The following is an 18,863-nucleotide window of genomic DNA, read 5'->3' on the forward strand; positions in this document are numbered from 1 at the left end:
CCATTTTTTGTTAAAACGCTAGCAACAACTATGTAGCGTTAGCATGCTGACTAACAATACAAATCAGTCAGCTCATTTGCATCCTTTTTGGGCGGGCCTTTTTTTTTTTTTTTTTGCCTTTGTAGCTTTCTCAAGTGCGTGATTCAGACAAACATGGCACGTTCTCATTTGACTTAAATGTCCTGATATGGCATCCGAGGACCCAAGAGGCAAATCAAAAGTAATCCACTCCAAAAAAAGAGAGAAGGAAAGAGGTTCCTCAACGTCATATTTACAGCACAGATGAGAGGCACTTGTATCTTTGGTTGGACCATCCCAACATCATTGCGAGGAGAAATTCAAAATCATTCTCGAGAGTCCGCCTGGCAACACGGTGAGTCGTCTCTGTGTGTTTTATTCCTTTTTACATTTTTTTTTAAAGGTTTTGTTATTTTACCTTTCCGGATCCCGTGGTACACGTTTAGCCTTCTGACAGCGCCACCTGAAAGACAAGAACACAAGTTTGAGTCCACAAAGTTTTATTTTCTCCAAAAAAAAAAAAAAGAGCAATAATAGATAAAACGAGTTGAAAAGTGTGGGGACGTACATCGACATCAAAATTGCTTTTGAGGCCTACCTTCTCGGGAAAGAAATCGGGGTTACTTTGCCGTAGTTTTACTGGTCTGCCCTTGATGACGGCGTAGCAGAACATGGTGATGACCATGACGAACAGAAAGTAGCTGGTGTGCATCAGGTGCAGGTTGATGAGGGAGCGGTCATCCTGGTCAAAATAATTGCTTGCTTAACATCGGCGAGCATGGTCAAGCGTCTTAATCTCCCGGCGACTTACGTCGGGCACGATGACGGTGAGCTTGGGGTTGACGGCGTGGTACACCTTGCCCACGGCGCCCTTGTAGCACCAGAAGGGGTTGTATTCCTGGCTGTACTTGGTGTCCGAGTCCCGCACGGTGGTGAACACCTTGTACCAAGACGTGGCATTGGTGTACGTCTCCGGCGTGCAGTGTGGCGGAGTCCTGTCAAAACGAGAGAGGGGGGGATCGTTCTATGAAGCCTGTTGACAAATTTCATTGGATAACAGAAAATACAGCTAATGCTAATTTCACTAGCCTGGAAACATTACTCCACTCACATTTCACCTTTATGTGTTTTTTTTCTGATGGGGCAACTCACACTGTGACTGGAAAGATGTTGCTGACTGCCGTGATGGTCATGCAGGTGCTGAACACCACCTGCTCGCAGTGCCCGTGCAGAAGGCAGTCATCTGCGTTCCAGGACACGGGCAGCGTGAACGTGATATTGATCTCTTCGTGCGATTCACGGCCTGAAAAGCCAGCAAATAGTCAATTTATATAGCAGATATATATAACAGCATATATGAGCAGCGCCAGGTTCCTGGGGGTGCACATCAGTGAGGATCTCTCCTGGTCCACCAACACCGCGTCGCTGGCGAAGAAGGCCCAGCGCCGCCTGTACTTCCTTCGGAAACTCAGGCGAGCGGGGACTCCTCCGGCCGTCATGACTACTTTTTACCGCGGCACCATTGAGAGCGTCCTCTCCAGCTGTATTGCTGTCTGGGGTGGCAGCTGCACTGACCAAGACTTGAAGGCCCTGCAGCGCATTGTGAAAACGGCTAGTAAGACTATTGGTGCTTCTCTCCCCTCCTTGAAGGACATTTACACCTCCCATCTCACTCGCAAGGCGACCAGGATTGTGAGTGATGTGAGTCACCCCGCTCACTCTTTGTTTGAACTTCTGCCCTCTGGGAGGCGGTACAGGAGCCTGCGCTCCCGCACCACCAGACTTTCCAACAGCTTCGTACTCCAGGCTGTTAGGATCCTGAACTCGCTCCCCCTTTCAGCGTAGCGTCCTGTTCTTGCTGTATGCTCACTGGCTCGGTTTTGCCCCTCATATTCAATGGGTTATTGGTCTGTTTTTATTCATCGCTCATTTTATTTTATTTATTATTTATGGTTTGTGCCTTCTTGTTTTTGTTTTGTGTCGCCTACTTGTATGTCTCGTCACCGTGGGATGGAGGAAACGGAATTTCGGTTTCTTTGTGTGTCTTGACATGTGAAGGGATTGACAATAAAGCTGACTTTGACTTTGATATAGGCCACTACTCCACAAGGCTAAAATGGGTGTCATGAGAGAGGAAATAAAAAAGGACTCTCCCTCACCAGATAGGCCAACCTGCTGTCCCAGGACGGTAGCGTACAGGTGGGTGATGTTACGCGAGTAGCCGCCGAAGGGCCGCTGTGGGTTGAGGGTGAGCGTGATGGGCACCGAGATGTTGATGTAGCCCGAGTCCTCGGAGAGCAGCGTTGACGGCGTGCTGGGCCGTGCCTGCCCGCTGGTCGCCGCCAGGCTCTCGGGCGTGGTGGACTCGTTGAGACCGTGCTTGATGGTCTCATTCTCCGACACGCAGAAGTCTACCTCATTGTAGCGCAGTAGGAACGTGTTCCAGTCCTGAGGAATAACAATACAGACTCAGAAAAAATATGCTTCATCACACACTGTTGTTTCACTTGGCCGTTATTCACCGTAACCGACACCTCTCGCACGACAGAAAGGGACCCACCTCGGTCAACTCTGGAGACTTGATCTCCTTGATCTTGAAGAAGTAGCCGATGGTGAGGAATGCAATGGCCACGGCGCTGACACTGATCATAAAGATGACCAGTGGCGGGCGGTTGTTGATGGAGCTTCTGAGGTTCTCCAGAGGGTTCAACAGGTACACCTGCACAACAAACACAATGGTTGCGTTAACAAACGACGCATTGTTCAAGTTGGTCTTCTAATCAAACTGTTTTAAAGGTCTTGCGTTAACTAATCAGTGTAAAACATGATAACGACCCTGACTTCATGGCTGACTGCAGCCTTCTGCACACAGACGGAACTAACCATAACCGTTTCTAAAACAAATCCACGTGTTTCAAGCTTAAAGCATCAAAATGCTGCATAGTTCCCACAGCCAGGAAAGAGTCGGAGTTACGAGCGTTCAAGACTTAATACGTGTATTTCCAAGTAGTTTTCAATACTTAATACGTGTATTTCCAACTAGTTTCAATACTTTAAATAGGTTAATAGCAATTTTTGAGACGAAGTGGGAAAACTATTTTTTTCCCCAGTGTGAATTCGCGAGAAACGAAACCACACTTCAGTTTTGCACAACCCATTCTCGTTTTCTCAATACGGTGCTCTTAAGGGTACCTTAGACAAGTAAACAGGCGGAATTGTTTTTAAAGCAAATATCCTACACTGTTTCGTGCAATGTCTGTTGTGTTTGTTGGAGTTTAGAAGCACATTACTCACTAACGCTAGACTCTGTCCTGCCCGGCGGAAACCACCCTAAAAACTTCCATTTCAATTATAAAACAGTCGTGGGTTATATTAATCCACACTTACCATTTTCTCCGGCGGGGGCTGCTGGCGAGGAGCTCCGCGTAATCACTCGCAACCGAAAAGCAACTGTTTAGCCTAGCCTAGCCTAGCTCCGATGCTAGTCAGCCCTCCCGCCCGCTGCCGGCGCCGCCGAGCTAGTCGTTGGCCTCACCGGGGAAAAGCTACTCGCCCCGGGTTAGAACGCTGTAAAACAACAGGTGTAGGTGAGTGGCGACAAATCCAACAGCACCACGTCCCATTCTTGTTGTCGAGTATCTGTTCATCCGTAGTTTACGTCCGCGAAGGCATAGCTGAGAGTGCCGAGTGCTCCGCCCATCCGCAGTGCGCGTCTCTTAGTGATGTGCATTCCAGTTCTTTTAGGTGAATGAATCCTTAGAATCAGTTCACTCAAAAGATTCGTTCAAACGAATCGTTCAATGAATCCCCCCTAATCCTTCAATGGGCATTACCGACACCTACTGGTTGAAGTCATATGAACTGAAAAAAGAACGACTCACTGTAGAAAGTGATTCGTTCACTCTCGTTCACTGAAAGGATTCGTTCCTTTGAACGAATCGTTCACTCACGAGCCAACACTAGCGTCTCTCAAATTGAGCGCTCTGACGTCACAAGTCAGGCCACACAATGTTGGAACTGTCAGTTGGTAAACAAAAAAAAACCAACGAAATTTCTCCGTCTAAATTGACAACAAAGTGGTTCGTTAAGTTCTGGAAAATGTCTATCAGAGTTCCTTTGTGACGTCTGTTTTGTGCTTTGCTACGCCGGTGCGTTCACTGCACGTCGTAAATCAAAGACGTTCGAATGAGTTAACCTTGTCCAAAATGGTGGAGGAAAGTAGAAAGGAGAGTCCCTCAAAATATATAAACGATAAACAACTAAAGGCTAATTTAACATTTACTTGTCCTACTCTGGTTAAGCTAAAGGCAAAGATGTTCCTTCACAATTTTCATTGTACACAATATTCAATAAAAATCCGACCTTTGAACACCAAATGCAAATAAATAAAACTCAGTCCTTTGCTCACATTAGAAAAAAACAAAAGTCCTTGGTTCATAAAAAGTATATACAAATCCTACTCAGGCTGTCGTTTATAAAAATGATGTGATGACATCACCCAACCTCAGACCGTGATGCAATTGCACATCATCTAATCACTGAGGAATGATGCACTTTTGACTTCAGTTGTTGTCCGACCAGACCGGAAGTCGGTCATCGTTTCAGATGCAGAGCCAGGAAAGTGGCGCGACCAGGCCGGAGAGCCATGAGGACCCCCAAGCGGCGGCGGGCAGGGAACCCATGACGGCCCAGCGAGTCATCCGCCTGCATTGCGAGCTGCTCGCTTTCTTCACCGACCTGCAGACGGCGGCCGACGCCAAGCAGTCACTGCGGCAGACCAAGTTTGAGGAGGCCCTGCGGCTGCGTATGGAGCGCCTGAATGGCTCCAGGGAGTTCAGCACCAAAAAGTTGCAGGAGATCAAGGACGGCTGGGCTCAGTCCACCACCAAGACCACGCTGCCGGACCTCCTGGACTCCCTGAACACTCAGCGCACGCTGTGCTCTGAGATGTTGGACCACAAGATGGAGCTCATCGGCGAGCTGCAGAAGAAATGGGTGGACGGCGACGAGCGCCACTCCATCGACCTCCGCAAGCAGAAGGAGGCCCTGGACTTGATGATTGAGCGCATGGACAAGGTGAGGCACATGACCATGGCCAACAAGGAGCTGGCGCACATCCAGAGCCCGCATGACATCTTCTTGACGCAAAGCCTGCGCGAGTGGGAGGGCTTCCAGACGGAGCTGCGGGCTCGGCGCAAGGAATGGCTGACCCAGAGGAAGCTGGCCATGGAGGAGTACGAGAACGCCATGCCGTTGCTGGAGCTAGCGCAGGAGCAGTGCAACGCGTCCAAGCGCTCCATCGACATGAAGCTGATGGAGCTGGAGCGGGAGCAGGAGGAGATTAAGGGCAAGCGCAACGTGCTGGATGCCCGCAAGCTGAGCTGCGACGAGAAGCCCGAGGTCATCTACCTGCTGCGCAAACGCGTCAACACGCTCAAGGTGCAGCTGAGCGACATCATGAAGATGATCCAGATGGAGGAGGAGAGCTTCCAACGGCGCGAGCAGCATCTGCTGGATGACATTCGTCACAGCATGGCGCAGCACAAGCGCATCCAGAAGAAGACCAAGCACTTCGCCCTGTTTGACGCGCAGACCTTTGTGAAGATGTCCAGCATGCTGGTGGCCGAGGTGAAGCTGCTGGCCGAGAGCGCGCTGGCGACCGACTCGCACCTCTGTGCCCACCTGGGCCTGACGTGGGAGCGGCCTACCGCCGTCATCGAGCGCCGCTACCCCATCCAGCCGCAGGACCGCTTCGAGATGGTGGCGCAGGTGTACGCCGAGAGCGTGGCCGAGGTGGACGCCAAGACCATGACGGCGCTGCTGGGGTTGCTGTCCGACGAGCTGGGCTTCCTGATGGAGAACAGCGAGCATCTCGGCTTCCTGCGCAACGAGCGCCGCACGGCCGAGAAGCTCCTGGGCCTGCTCAACGCCTTTGACTTCTACGACGACGACCTCAACAGGCTGGCGGCCTTCCTGCTCAAGTATGAAGAGCAGCACCGAGAGCGGGCTGAACAAAAGGAGGGCGACCCAGATGACGGTGACCCGGAAGGCAGCGACTCGGACAGCGGCGACCCGGACAGCGGCGACCCGGACAGCGGCGACCCGGACAGCAGCGACCCGGACGGGGACGCCCCGGATGGCGACGCCCCCGTACAGCTCATCCATCCTAACAACGTCCTGCCCGCGTTCTTGAGCTTCGTCAGCTACCGCGTGCACCGCATGAAGAATTCAGCACTGCGCCATTATCTGGACTGGGACGATGATGCAGATAAAGCCTTCTGGGACAGTTTGGCCAACATCATCCCGGAGGAGAAGCTCAGAATCTGGGACGCCGCCGAGATCGCCTTGACCAAGTACCTGGCCGTCCTGGAGGAGAACTCAGAAATATTCCGCAAGAATGTCACACTGGAGGAGGAAAATAGAGAGCTGCGCAGGCAGCTGGCATGCGAGACTGACGGAAGTGCTTTTCTGCTCAAGGACTTCCTGGAAAAGGACGGTTAAGATCCAAGACCCACTGCTGGAGCCCCACGACAACCAACAAAATAATAAAAAAGTGCAAGAACAAATCAATTTCCATGTCATTTCAAAACCCTCATAACCTTCTGACTACTGTGAGCCTTTTTATCATAAAATTGAAATTCTCACATACTTTGCATATGAGTCATTAAGTACTTCAAACTCATTGAATGATGAGATTTTTTTTTCTTATTTCATCATATTGACATTTTATTTGAAAAAGCACACCATTGCTTCACACTTGCTCATCATGATTTTCGTTACAAATGAGTGTACGCGCCTCGCAGTCTCCGTTGCGTGACGGCTTGAAGTAAGGACAGAACAAATAGCTTTTTTTTTTTTTGCAGCTAGCAGGGCGCAACCACGCGCCTCTTGCGGATGCACTCCCAGATCCAGCCGGCCGTCACCCGCTGGGCGCGACTGCCGCCGTCGCCGTGCTGATCGTCGGCCAGCGTGTGGGTGGCAGAGGGGGCGTCGTAGTCGTCCACCAGGTCGCCGTCGTACGCCACGAAGTAGCGTCGCAGCTTGGCAAAGTCGTCCACGCTGGACGGCAGGAAGAGCTTGACGCCACTGAAGATGTCCAGAAGTGTCTACAAAAATAAATAAATGATGAGGTGACACTTTTGTTTTTTCCCCCACGCACATCACTCAGGCCAGATTCCACTTTAAAAAATGTATACACACACTTTTCTCAATGAAATCCACGTTATACCTTGTCATTGTTGGAGTCCAGCATCTGCGGGGGAGGAGGAGGCGGCGTGGACGTCACCTTTGCTGCTTTGGCGTGCCCGTTGCTCTGCACAGTTTCGCTCTTCCTCGGCTGCAAATCCAAAAAGTTGAAGTCAACCTGGGGAGTTTTGTTTTTGCGAAGCGCGACAGGCAGGCATACCTTTTTGGGGGCGGGTGTCTTGACGGCGGGGGAGCCCGGCTCAGATTTCACCGCCTTGCGTTTGGCTGGTGTGCTGTTACCTGCTTACAAAGAAATCATTTTGTGTTTCAAAACTGGATGAAGTCACAAGTCAATGTCCCCCCCCCCTCGACTCACTTGTCTTCTTGGGCGGGCCGCTTTCCGGCGCAGGTGAATTGCTGCCGCTATCTCCTCCCGACTCGCCCTTGTCTTGGCTGGAAGATGCCGCTGTCACTTGAAAGTCAGAGTTCTCTTTGGATACGCGATACAGCTCCTGGCGGAGCGGACGGCAGAAGGACCCGTTTCAAACGTCAGCATCGGTGCCACCTAGAAGTCAAAGCGGCTGCGACGTACCTTGAGCTGTGGCAGGTTGGTGGCGCTCTTCCAATCTTTGTCATCGCGGACGCGCGTCATGCGGGGGAAGCGGATGGAGATGCCGTCGGCCGTGTGCATCTCCGACTTGGAGAACTCGGCGCCCGTGATCTCCCACACGGGCGCTTCCTGGGCCGCCACAACACACTTTGATTTGTATCCTTCCACAAAGACTGGTTTTGCTTTCGTTTTTGTGGTGATTTGGATGCCTTCTGTTTTCTTGTAAACCAAGCATTTGATTGGGAACTTTGAAAAACTTTGTGTGATCAATGGACTCAACACAAGCGTGACTCACCTCGGGACTGCGGATGAGGAAATCCGGGTAGTAGTTCTTGACGATTTTCAGCCAGCTGGGGATTTTGTTGGGATCCTACGGAAACACGTGCACAGAAGAGACGAATGAGGTACGGTCGCGCAAGAATTCCCGGCAAGCTCGTCCACACCGACCTTGCTGATTTTGACAACATCCAGCTCTTTTTGGAGCCGGGCCAACATGGCGTCATCGTAGCCGCCAGAGCACTTGGTGACCGTGCACCACTTCTTGGAGTCCGGGTCGTAGCAACCCATTAAGAAGCTGGACATGATGCCTCCTAACACGGCGACAAACACATTTGTTGGGATGGTATCATTTGATGCCAATTCCAAACGCAAACGCACCGTTGGAGCCTTTCCCGTAGAAAGCGCCAAGCACCACCAGGTCAGCCGTGTCGGCCATGGCACCCTCGTTCAGGTAGTCCTTCTTCACCTTCAGCCAGTGACGCTTGCCCGGCTCGTACGAGCCCTGGGGCACACCGTGTAACACGTACACAGTCATCATCACGACATGTGCTCAGTCTCGCTAACACGCCGGAAAATACGAGTCTGACCTTGACGTCTTTGAGCACCAGGCCTTCCAAACCTTCTCTGATGACCCGAGTGATCATGTCGGCCAGGTCTCTCCCACGCTATCGCACATAGTGACACATATTTAGCGTGCGGGTGAAGTCCAAGGCGGTAGGTGCGCTCTTACCGTGACGTGCTTCATTTCAGAGAAGAGGATTCGGTTGGGCACCTCCACCATGTTGTCGTGCAGGAACTTCCTGCGCTCGCACAGCGGCCTGAAGGACAAAAGTGAAAATATTTAATGTGTTATTATAATCCAACCGTGAGTAGCAAGACACGTTTCAAATGAAAATAAACAAGGATGTGTAAAAATAATGGCGGTTATGTCAAACAAAAGACCCAGAAGTAGGTGAATTTACATTTGTATTATTTCCCAAATTGTTTCCATTGATCTGACGTTTTTACCTTTCCATGAGACTTTTGCCATTGAAGTAGATGCAGTCAAAGACAAAAAGGCACACTTTGGCATCTTGAAAGGCGGCTTTCTGAAGGACAAAAAGAGGACACGCTGGCGACATGAACTTCTACTTGTCGTTTGCCATATGGGTGGAGCCTCTGACCTTGTGCACGCCCAGCGTCCCAAAGGGGAGGGGCTTGCTGGTGTTGGTGTCGATGAGCAGCACCTCGGCGTCCAGAATTATACTGTGGCCACCGGGGAACGCCTGCGGGATGTAATCCTTGAAGTGGACCACCTGGTGACGACCGCAAAAAACACAAATGATTCAGATTAAATCTTAGGATGTATGTCCAGCAGCACCCTCTAGTGGCCAGACTGTCAAGCCTGGAGTGTTCACTGGCACATGCTGAGAGAGCAAATGTTGATAAGGCCTTGTGGGAAATGTCCCACTGTGCGCATCACTAGAGGCTGCTAATCGTACAAGTACTCATACTGATTAGTGTGCGTGTGTGTGCGTGCGTGACTGACTTTGTGCGGCAGCACGGGTTTGAGGCTGCGGCTGAAGTAGCTGAAGCTGTCGCCACTCTTGTGCACCTGCACGCGCTCGCCGTCGTACTTGATCTCAGAGTACATGCCGTTGGGGCACTTCTTCATGGCGTACTCGATGGATTTGCACGCCTCCGCCTGGGCGGGGGCGAAAAGAAAAAGTTTGACAAAAGGACTAGGGGCATTGAGAAAACATAACTGCAGAGAAGTGCATCCAACTGAGGAGCACAACTCACCAGCATGGGCTGAACGGGGGTCATGAGCGAGGCCTCCACGGTCAGCAGCTTCCTGGGCCCCGAGCCATCCGACGCATCCTGCTGGTTCTTCAGCACGCGCTCGATCACGTCGCCCAGGTTGCGGGAGGCCTTGAAGGCGTCGTAGGCGTTGGGGTCCACCGCGTCCAGTCTGCCCGCAGAAAGACATTCGTGAGGGGAAAGCCGGCCATTCTCGCCGGGCGTGAAGCCATCGGCCGCCTACACGTGCTTGGCCCCGGCGTTCATCTTCAGGTCGTGCTTGATGAGGCGGATGATGCATTTCAGGTCGTTGCTGGTACACCTGAGAACGGGGAAAGAGAGACGGTAGCGACGTGCGGCGTTGGCGCTAGCCAGCGACGCGGTGATTGACTTTTTGGCGATGTCCTCCAGCTCGGCCTGCTGCTCATCCTCCTTGGTGAGCTGCGCCAGGCGGGTGAGTGAGGCGTCCACCTCCTGGATGGTGAGGAGGCTCTTGGGAGACGGCGGGAAGGCTTTGCTCTCATCGAAGAACATGCGTACGGTTTCCGACACGTCACCCTGTTGTGGAAACACACGAGCAAGTCTCACCAGGCAGTGTGAAGACAACTGAGGAGGTTTTTCCACACAACGGGGGCGTGCGAGCGAATGCTGAGAACCGGGATGCGAGGTCTACATTTGGAAGGGTAGACAGACCTTCTCCAGATCTCGCACCATGTCGTCCTGGTTGCAGCGGAAGACACGGCTGAAGAGTTTGACGATCTGCTTGTCGTTGAGGTTGTAGACGCTCTTCACCACACCGGGAAGCAGCAGCTTCACCGTCAGGTACAAGTCGCCATGGAATTTATCTACATGGAGACGACACAAATTGACATGGCCGCCAAGGGGCACTGCGCCACTTTTCTCGCCGGGGTCGACCTCCGCCGGTGCCCTTGCGCAGGAACTTCTCGATGATCTGCGTCTTGCTGTTGTAGCTGTTGATTTCGGCCACCGTGGCGCACAGCTTGCGGAACTCGCGGAACAGGCAGTCCTTGTGCTGTGGGTCGCACAGCTGCGTGGCCAGAGCGCTGCCTTGGTTGGGCTTAGCGGGCGACGGCGACGACAAGGGCGAGGATGAGGAGCTGCCCGCCTTTGCCGCTGCGTGGGACGAACCGGGAGAATGCTAAATGCTAATTACAACATCCCGCAGTCGGATTACAGCAAACCAAGGTGCCAGCTTAATGTTGCGTACCGGTGAAGCCCGAGAATTTTCTTGGAGCATTGAGCGGCGCTGCGGTGGCGGCGGCAGAGGGTGACGTCAGTTTGCCTGACGTGCTGGACTTGGCCGGAGTCTTTTTCTGGGGACTTGACTTGACTTTGGACATCAGTTCTGCAAACACATAGCACACACGCATCAGTGAGTGCTTCATGGAGGCAAGAGAAGCGTATCGGTTGAAGAAGCAGCGACTCCCGACAGTTATGAAGCATACCCGAGACGTGTCGATTGATGAGCTCTTTGTCTTCGTCCTGCAGCTCCTCCCAGCCCTCCAGCTCGGTGATGTCCTCTATCTTCTTAGTGGTGGCACGGGCGCGCTCCAGCTTCTCAAAGATGCACTTGACGTGGTACCACTCCTTCATCTCGCCGGCTGACTCGCTGAAGGGGTTGGGCACCACCTTGCCGATGCGAGTCACTCCCTTGGCGATCTTGTCCTTGCACTTCTTGCAGCCGGCTGTGCCGCGCTTGGCGTACTCCACCAGGAAACGCTGCTCCGCCATGGCGTCGGCCACGTGCAAGGACAGCAGGAGGCCTCCGTGATGCTCGAGAAGGCGGCGGCGAGATTCGGGAGGCGGGGCTAAGAGGCCCGAAAAGAATGTGCAGGTTGGGAAGAGGAGGGGAGCGAGGGGGCGAAGGCAGACTGTCTTTTTGGCTAGCAATATGACACAGCTGTGCATCAACACTTATAACCTGAGGAAGAACAGATTAGTTACAAGGCCAACAATCCATCAACAGCTGATCAATTTTCAAATTAATCAATTTTTTTTTATCATAAATTGTTAATTGTAGCTCGAGTTACAACTTTACCTATTAAGAAGTATTTTCCCCTCATTGTTCATTAAATTTTATTTTTTATCTAGGTTATTTTGGACTTTGATGGGGAATTGTTTTATTTACAGTGAAGATTTGCAGCTCAACCTTTGTTAATAAAGAAGTTCGATTTGGATTTTCTCTTGAATCCTTTTGCAAATATGGATTTGATCTGGATTTGTTTGACCTTTTAACAAACGACAAACTTTGCTTTTTTTGCTCAAGAACGAAATTGCCTAATAAACGCCAACTCAGATTGACACTTAACCACTCTGTTTCCAGTACCATTGTAATGTTTATTTTGCCTGCTCTCGTTTTGCAGTGGTAATGGTAGATTAGTGGCTAAACCAGAAAACGAATCGAAATTAATTTCAACTGGGTGGGATGTTTAAAAATTAGCAACATGAGTTTAGCTTCTAGGTTAGCTAGTCGGTTAGCTTTTTAGCTACGCCGGACACGACTCTTTACACGCCCCCGTTCATACAGACAGCTGGGTGTTTCTTTAACAAAAAATAATTGCATTGTGAATAACATTTAGGATCCAACAAATGGTGGAAGCGACTGTACCTTGTCGATTCTTGGCAAAGTGTAAGAGTGAGGTTTAAATGGAGGCTCCGTGGCATTGTTGTAGCCGCCTGCGCAGTCAAGTAAACAATGTTTATGGTTATGGTTTGGTCACTTCCGGTAGCAGAGTAAAAGTTATCACCCAGTGCGGCGTCAAATAGTATCATTTCACAAGTGATATTTGTCCATGTTATAGATGTGGGGCATTTAATTTATCAAATGGTCAGAGAGACTGAAACACGTGTCTGACTTATCCGCAATTTGTATTTTATTATGCGTGTACAAATACTTTTTCCGGTTACGCGTGCTAGGCGACATTAGCTTGATGTTGGGATCACTTTTGGGGGCTGCTCAATGGCCCACATTTGTCAACAAACGGGTTTTTGTCCTTCAACCTTCATGGAAAAAGGACTGGTTTGGATTTTTACACATTTTATTACAACAATAAATTCATATCTGCAGGAAAAAAAATACATTTTCAAGAATATTGGTGAATTTGACATGATTAAAATAACAATATTGTGATTGTTAAATGTGAGGTGACACCAGAAAGAATTCCAGAAGGTCTCCTGGCTAATGTTGTGTCTGTATTCCAGAGTGTAAATTTACCCAGTGTCCTTTATGAGATAGTTGGTTGTTAAGAATTTGCCGCGTCCAGATTTTTCTCTCCTGAAGTGTTGTGTTCGGAGCAACTCCAACACTGAAGGTCCAACTTGGCTTGGATCAAACATGGCTGAGCAAGACATGATGATCACCATTTATTTTTGGTTGTTTGAAAGTAAGCGTGCAGCTGTCCATCCATCCATCCATCCATCCAGCAGGGGGCGTTATTTTCTTACCTGCCTGGAGGACTTGATGAGAGTGGCGGAGCGTAGAGAGGGCCGGCTGCTGGCTTCCGAAAGTCGCTCCAGCAGGACTCGGGTTCTTGGGATGTGACTCCACGACACGCCCAGGCCAGGCTGCACCTTGCCCTCCTCGCTCCGCGTCACGTGATTGGTCACCTGTGGATGTCGCACTCACGACTAAATGACATCCTACAACGTGTGTAAGTGTGTGTGTGTTCCTCCTCACCAAAGCAGCTATGTTGAAATTCTTGGCCATGGTCTTGAGGGTGATGGCTACTTGGCTCATCATGTACATGCCTACACGGACAACATGTTGGATCAAGAAACGTCGATGACGTGAGGAAAAACGTTTGTGGGTTAATAGATTTAGTAAGCTGCGTTTGCATTTCTGCATGGAATGTTTAGCGCTCTCACGTTCTTGATGCCTGCTTCCCAGCAGAGGAGCGATGACGGCCGACACCGAGTCCACAATCAGCGCCTTGACGGAGCCTCCGCTGGCGCTCACCTGCCACGGCAAATGCGACAGACAACGTTAGACGCCTGGTGGGGGATTGGCAACGGGTTTTTGCACACACCTGTCGAAGGCCGCCGTCGCCGAGACGATGAAGACAGTCAAGCAGGGAGAAGATGTCGAACGCGCGATGCACGGCGATCCTCTGCAGGGCTTCCATCTGCCAGCCAAAATGACACTTGAGTCCCATGCGCGTTTTATGAGGTGTCGCTCATCTGACGCTGGCTATAAAAAGTCTACACACCCCTGTGCAAATGCCAGGTTTTTGAGAGCAATATAAAACATTTCAAAACTTTTTCTAGCATTAATGTGGCAGCACATTTTTTTTACTTGCCTGTTTCAAGTGATTTGTACACAGTTGCCTATTTTTACTTTGCTCATTTTTTTGGGGGGTTCAGTGGAGGTGCACAGATTGTTGATCGTGTTATCAATTCGGTGACCTGCTCGTCGTGGCTGCTTGTTTGGGTTTGCAGCATTTGGCGCAGGCGTCTCGCCGACAGTCCCCCCGTGGTGTCCACGAAGATCACGTTTTGCCTCAGGTGTTGCGCAACATGCGCCGCCACGCCCAAACACACCTGAAAACACCATTTGGACACGGCAAGAAAAGACAAACATTTGTACAAGGTAAAAAAAAACAATGAGTTTGTAATTTGAGAAAATATCTCAATGAGAACAAAAATTGTAAATTTTTTTAATACTCGCCTGAGTTTTGCCACTTGCTGGCCCACCTGCCAGCTCCGTAATCTCACCCGTGTACACGCCAGAATCCAGCAGCGTGTCCAGGCTGACAACAAACAAGACAATGACATGACCAGGAGCAAATTCTGGCCCATGTGCAAACTGCACCTTGAAGAGCAGACGCCAAAATCAAGTGGCGTACTTAAAATGCACGAGGTATGGAGCAAATAGCCGTGATGCAGCGGCAGAAAAGACATTCCTCGCCAAGTCCCTGCGCTGTTTTTGATTGATGGTCGGTGACGGATGTCTCGCTTGGCTCACGTCGCATCTACATATCTGACGCCCCCCCAAGGGATGCCCCCACACATCCCCCCGTTCAGTTCCGCGTGAAGGTTAAACGCGGCCCAGAGTTGCTTGTTGCACGACGTGATTGTGACGAGTGTGACCAAATATCCGGCGGACGTCCCCGGAGGAAAACAAAAATGACAGTCTTTGCCGTTTCTGCATCAATTGTCCTTCAAAAAAAAAAGAAAAAAAATGACACTTTGACTTGTAGGCACGAAGACCCGATTAGAATATGATCATACTGGACTTTCGATTTTACCGAGCTCACCTTGTCCCCGACATGAATGAGGACATTGAATTTTTATGTTGAAGGAGAAAAAAAAACCCCAAAACGTTTTTGCATGATGGATCAATGAGTCCTAGCAGCACGCTCATGCCCTTTGCTGCTGCCCCCGTAAAGCACTAGGGGGCAGCCATGACCCATCAAAGCTTCTCAAAGGGGTGCCCAGACTTTGATGTCATGCTTGAGAAACATTGACTTGACCATTTAAAAATAAAATCAGCAGGACGCTTTGACTTCCTCTCCGCAAAGCTTTGCCTGAGCACCTTGAAGGCTCTTTAGCCATCGCTGCTGTTTGTGTTAAAGAGGCGAGCAGGAGCCAGCGTGAAAGTGGCCGCTCCATCAGATTGCCACTTTGGGGTCCAAATGGAACGAGGCCTGTCTTTAGAGGCTGCTTTTTCTCCGCCGCGCGCTCAGCTGCATATTCCGCTATGCGCAACGTGGCTCCATGCTAATTCAATTTTGTGAAGCACGTCAGCGCGACTCGGGCTGGGGTTGATTGATTGAAGAGATGTGCGGTGGAATCTGGTTACAAAATAAATCTTATGACTGGTTTGACTTTCGTGTGTCCTTCAGTTTAAACAGGGAAGGATGAAATACGCCTAAGCACAAAAAAAAAAAAAAGTTGACAACAGTGGCAGGTTTAAATCCAAACGGCTGACTCTGCTGTTCAATTTTGGGCATGGGTCCTTGAGACATTTTCGTTCATCCCGTCATGACCACGTCCACCCAATTTTGTATCACTTGCATCATGCACTACTTTTGTCTAACTTTCAAAAGCTGAACTTCTCACCCAAAAAAATAGTCACAAATAGTATTTGATGAAGGTAAACGGATGTAATACTTTGCCCATACACAGCGCTCACTCTGGGTTTCCTGTGGAGAGGATGGCGGTGGCGCTGAGCACCTCGTCGTAGAGGTCGGCACCAGAAACGGGGAAGGCGGCGTGCTGGGCCAGCAGCACCCTACGAATGGCGATCAGAGCCTGCCAGACAACAAAAAATGACATTTCACCTTCCAGCCATAGAACCTGGGTTAAGGTGTTTAATTGGTTGCCCGACACCTCAGGTGGGAGCTCCCCAGATGTCTGTGTGTGTGTGTGTGTGGGGGGGGAGAGACAATCTTCGATTAATTGGTCATCGGAATTAAATCGTGCCAAAATAACAAAGAATCAGCCATAACCCCTAATTTGAACATGATCGATTTTTCAACCCTTGGCATCTCGAGGCAGTGCTGCATGTCATGGAGGGCCACTCGGGGTCACGAAACATCCAAACATGGAGAAAGCAGTGGCAAAAACACGCCGCAGGAGCTTTTTGTTCTGAACGAAGTCAAATGTTTGGTGGGCGACGGGGCGCCAAGCTGATGACCGCAGGAGGTGAAACGATAAATTCTGGGCTGGCCTCCCATGACCTCTGCCTGCCCACGCCAAACAAGCGTGCTCTCTATGCTGGGTACTTATTTATAAAAGTTTCCTCTTGGCTGCCCAAGAGGTCAACACAGAGAATTTTTAATCTCAAGATCTCGCCTCTTTCTGTGCGTGCAAATGATGAAAAAGTGAAAGGGCTTATATATTTTCCAGGGTTCAAGTCGCTAATGAGGGCTGGTTGATAGCCTGCACTATAAAATGTGCATCCTTTTTTGATTTTGTTAACTAGATCTGGGTCCGTTTGATCCGAATAGCCTGTCCCATTGCCCTTCTAAAATGTACACAATTACCTTATATGACGCCGAACTTTTCTGTGCGAGGTCCTCCATGTCCGATGAGACCAGATCTTCCACTGGAAACAACAAGACAGAAAATGACACTTGTCGTTCAAAATGCCGCTTCTCGTTAGGAGGGCTCGTTCCAACCTGTTTTAACGTGAGCATCCCGCAAACGGCGCAATAAATCTTCATCCAGTCCCGGACACATCCCTTCCCGCAAGAGCACCATGCTTTCTCATTGTCCATTCACTCAATCAGAAATAAATAAATCGTTTGGAGGACACAAGCGAGCTAGCGTAACTTTTGTTTTTAGCATTCTGCCGAATTTAGCTTAGAGTTGGAGACTTCGCCGCCTCGTCACGTCCCTCTATCAAACCAACTGGTTACTTGACAAAATTGAAACATCGACAGAAGTGACCAGTTTAAACGTTGCCTTGACGAAATTGATAACTTCTTGATAACTAACTTGATAGCTTCATGTGCTGTTTCAAACGAGTTAGTGGTGGTTGGGAGGAACCAGTACTGATGTGATGCATTCTGGGTAGTGTAGTTTCATCGCAAGTCATTAGCGAGGAAAGTAAACGCGAAAAATCTACGCGATCTTTTACAACGCTCTTATTTACGCTTACGTTACCTTGGTGCTGAAAATAGTTTGTACTGCATGTTTTAGGAATAAGTAATGGAACCAAATCGTGCAAAATGGGAAAAAAAATCGTTATTCATTTTAAATGCTGTAATTATTTAGATGCATTGTAAATATTCTTCTATCTAGTCTTTCAAAGAGCTCCCAAGATGTGCTGTGAGCAAACTTTTTCTGTGTTTTATAGCTCCCCTTTTAAAAGTTTCCACATTGCCATGGTAACCACGGCAGTCCCAGCAGGCTGCTCGGGAGCCATCAAGCCTAAGTGCGCGAAAAGCCCGAGGCCACGTTCAAATAAACACCTTTATTGCAACAATTCCATCTCCGCTACCCAATTAGCTGTCTCATTTAAAACAAATGTCACGGCTGATAAAAAGAAAAGATAGAAAAGTGGGAGGGAGGAAACAGGAAGTGCTGAAAATGCTACACTTCCTGCCGCAACGGAAACCTCATCTATAACATTTTTTTTCAATGTAATATGTACGCTATATTTCATTTTACATAGAAAATAGGTATGTTATTTTTCAGAAATAAGATCAGCAAAAACTAGGCTGAGCTAAAAAAAAAAAAACTTTTTATGCTTCTTTAACAAAAGTGTGCTGCCATCTAGTGGTCTACATTGGAATTACGCCCAAACTAAACGGGAGGCAGTCGACAATTGTTAAAAAAACAACAACACAATAGCCGTGGTGCAGGCGACAGCAAAGATACATTTATTGTAACGGATCACGGGCATGACTTTGACTGTGAAAGAAATATACTCCCGCTATCTAAATCAAATCTAAAAACATTTTCCCTCCATCTAGCTGTTCATGTTGGACTTGTGCACTTTTGAGTTGATTTGCTTCCCTTTTTCTTCACGTTTCCTCCCGCAGGCCCGCCGAGCGGCTGTGATGAAGTCGGTGGGACATGTTGGCTGGAGGTTATCAGGCTGCCGCAGATGCTCGTGCTGGCGTGACGACTCCAGCTGAGGCAGTAAAACCTCTTGTCCCGCGCGCCCAGTGGACACCTCTTCCTGTCCTCAGCGTGCGCTGCCATATTGGCTGGAGACCCATCACGGAAAATATACGGCCCGATTGCCGCAAATGGTGGCCATACTGTGCAGGGGGGGGGCGTCGTTTATTTACTCAAGTGCAGGTGAGGGCCAAGCCGTTTTGTATTGTTACTCAGTTTATGTCGAGTATAAGTTTAAAAAGGAGCAAAAATGAGCTCAATGCTAACAAATCATGCAAAACATAAGTGCTACATTAGAAACCTTGAAGCAATGGATATTTGAACACAAACGCTGCAGCAGGACATATAGACAGATTACACACAGGCGTATTTTCTTCATCCTCCGCAAAGAACGCTGACTCTAGTC

The 18,863-nt window shown here is 49.6% G+C and overlaps 4 protein-coding genes across 7 annotated transcripts; 1 reads left to right on the top strand and 3 right to left on the bottom strand.

The window, feature by feature from the left end:
* Positions 1-83: 83 nt before the first annotated feature.
* On the bottom strand, positions 84-3,729 carry tmem248 (transmembrane protein 248). Of its 2 annotated transcripts, XM_037270452.1 has the most exons (8): positions 3,406-3,729; positions 2,579-2,737; positions 2,178-2,466; positions 1,171-1,321; positions 830-1,013; positions 617-760; positions 437-481; positions 84-362 (listed from the first exon to the last, which is right to left on the bottom strand). In XM_037270452.1, exons 1-7 carry the CDS (start codon positions 3,406-3,408, stop codon positions 461-463), a joined length of 951 nt encoding a protein of 316 aa, XP_037126347.1. In that variant the 5' UTR covers positions 3,409-3,729; the 3' UTR covers positions 84-362; positions 437-460. The 2 variants fall into 2 exon arrangements, with proteins under 2 accessions (XP_037126347.1, XP_037126343.1); XM_037270448.1 differs by having other exon boundaries at positions 103-481.
* Positions 3,730-4,623: 894 nt separating this feature from the next.
* LOC119133881 (dynein regulatory complex protein 1-like) lies at positions 4,624-6,588 on the top strand. The gene has a single exon (XM_037270076.1). The coding sequence runs from the start codon at positions 4,624-4,626 to the stop codon at positions 6,517-6,519; it is 1,896 nt and encodes a 631-aa protein (XP_037125971.1). The 3' UTR covers positions 6,520-6,588.
* A 131-nt stretch (positions 6,589-6,719) lies between these two features.
* On the bottom strand, positions 6,720-12,606 carry lig3 (ligase III, DNA, ATP-dependent). Of its 2 annotated transcripts, none has more exons than XM_037269720.1 (21): positions 12,501-12,606; positions 11,338-11,813; positions 11,100-11,237; positions 10,787-11,005; positions 10,565-10,716; positions 10,263-10,429; positions 10,116-10,193; positions 9,875-10,043; positions 9,621-9,776; positions 9,256-9,387; positions 9,101-9,180; positions 8,823-8,910; positions 8,680-8,757; positions 8,471-8,594; positions 8,261-8,403; positions 8,109-8,183; positions 7,796-7,942; positions 7,580-7,715; positions 7,424-7,503; positions 7,247-7,354; positions 6,720-7,124 (listed from the first exon to the last, which is right to left on the bottom strand). In XM_037269720.1, exons 2-21 carry the CDS (start codon positions 11,798-11,800, stop codon positions 6,882-6,884), a joined length of 2,976 nt encoding a protein of 991 aa, XP_037125615.1. In that variant the 5' UTR covers positions 11,801-11,813; positions 12,501-12,606; the 3' UTR covers positions 6,720-6,881. The 2 variants fall into 2 exon arrangements, with proteins under 2 accessions (XP_037125615.1, XP_037125614.1); XM_037269719.1 differs by having other exon boundaries at positions 7,424-7,506.
* A 306-nt stretch (positions 12,607-12,912) lies between these two features.
* On the bottom strand, positions 12,913-17,401 carry rad51d (RAD51 paralog D). 2 transcript variants are annotated; one of them, XM_037269722.1, is made up of 10 exons: positions 17,011-17,401; positions 16,876-16,937; positions 16,023-16,141; positions 14,556-14,637; positions 14,294-14,428; positions 13,918-14,013; positions 13,757-13,847; positions 13,569-13,639; positions 13,337-13,498; positions 12,913-13,230 (listed from the first exon to the last, which is right to left on the bottom strand). In XM_037269722.1, exons 1-10 carry the CDS (start codon positions 17,090-17,092, stop codon positions 13,135-13,137), a joined length of 996 nt encoding a protein of 331 aa, XP_037125617.1. In that variant the 5' UTR covers positions 17,093-17,401; the 3' UTR covers positions 12,913-13,134. The 2 variants fall into 2 exon arrangements, with proteins under 2 accessions (XP_037125617.1, XP_037125616.1); XM_037269721.1 differs by having other exon boundaries at positions 13,337-13,639.
* Positions 17,402-18,863: the final 1,462 nt, after the last annotated feature.

Source organism: Syngnathus acus, chromosome 14 (genome assembly GCF_901709675.1).
Source record: "Syngnathus acus chromosome 14, fSynAcu1.2, whole genome shotgun sequence".
NCBI lineage: Eukaryota > Metazoa > Chordata > Actinopteri > Syngnathiformes > Syngnathidae > Syngnathus > Syngnathus acus.

Coding starts and splice junctions, on each gene's coding strand:
- tmem248 (XM_037270452.1), bottom strand. Junction 2,467..2,578: donor AGTCTCCAGAGTTGACCGAG/GTGGGTCCCTTT, acceptor GTTATTCCTCAG/GACTGGAACACGTTCCTACT. Junction 482..616: donor CCGATTTCTTTCCCGAGAAG/GTAGGCCTCAAA, acceptor CTTGTCTTTCAG/GTGGCGCTGTCAGAAGGCTA.
- LOC119133881 (XM_037270076.1), top strand. CDS start 4,624: ATGCAGAGCCAGGAAAGTGGCGCGACCAGGCCGGAGAGCCATGAGGAC.
- lig3 (XM_037269719.1), bottom strand. CDS start 11,800: ATGCACAGCTGTGTCATATTGCTAGCCAAAAAGACAGTCTGCCTTCGC. Junction 10,717..10,786: donor GCGCAAGGGCACCGGCGGAG/GTCGACCCCGGC, acceptor GTCTCCATGTAG/ATAAATTCCATGGCGACTTG. Junction 7,716..7,795: donor CCAACCTGCCACAGCTCAAG/GTACGTCGCAGC, acceptor CCGCTCCGCCAG/GAGCTGTATCGCGTATCCAA.
- rad51d (XM_037269721.1), bottom strand. CDS start 17,092: ATGGTGCTCTTGCGGGAAGGGATGTGTCCGGGACTGGATGAAGATTTA. Junction 13,848..13,917: donor GCGACGGCGGCCTTCGACAG/GTGTGTGCAAAA, acceptor TTGCCGTGGCAG/GTGAGCGCCAGCGGAGGCTC. Junction 13,231..13,336: donor TCATCAAGTCCTCCAGGCAG/GTAAGAAAATAA, acceptor TGTCTTGCTCAG/CCATGTTTGATCCAAGCCAA.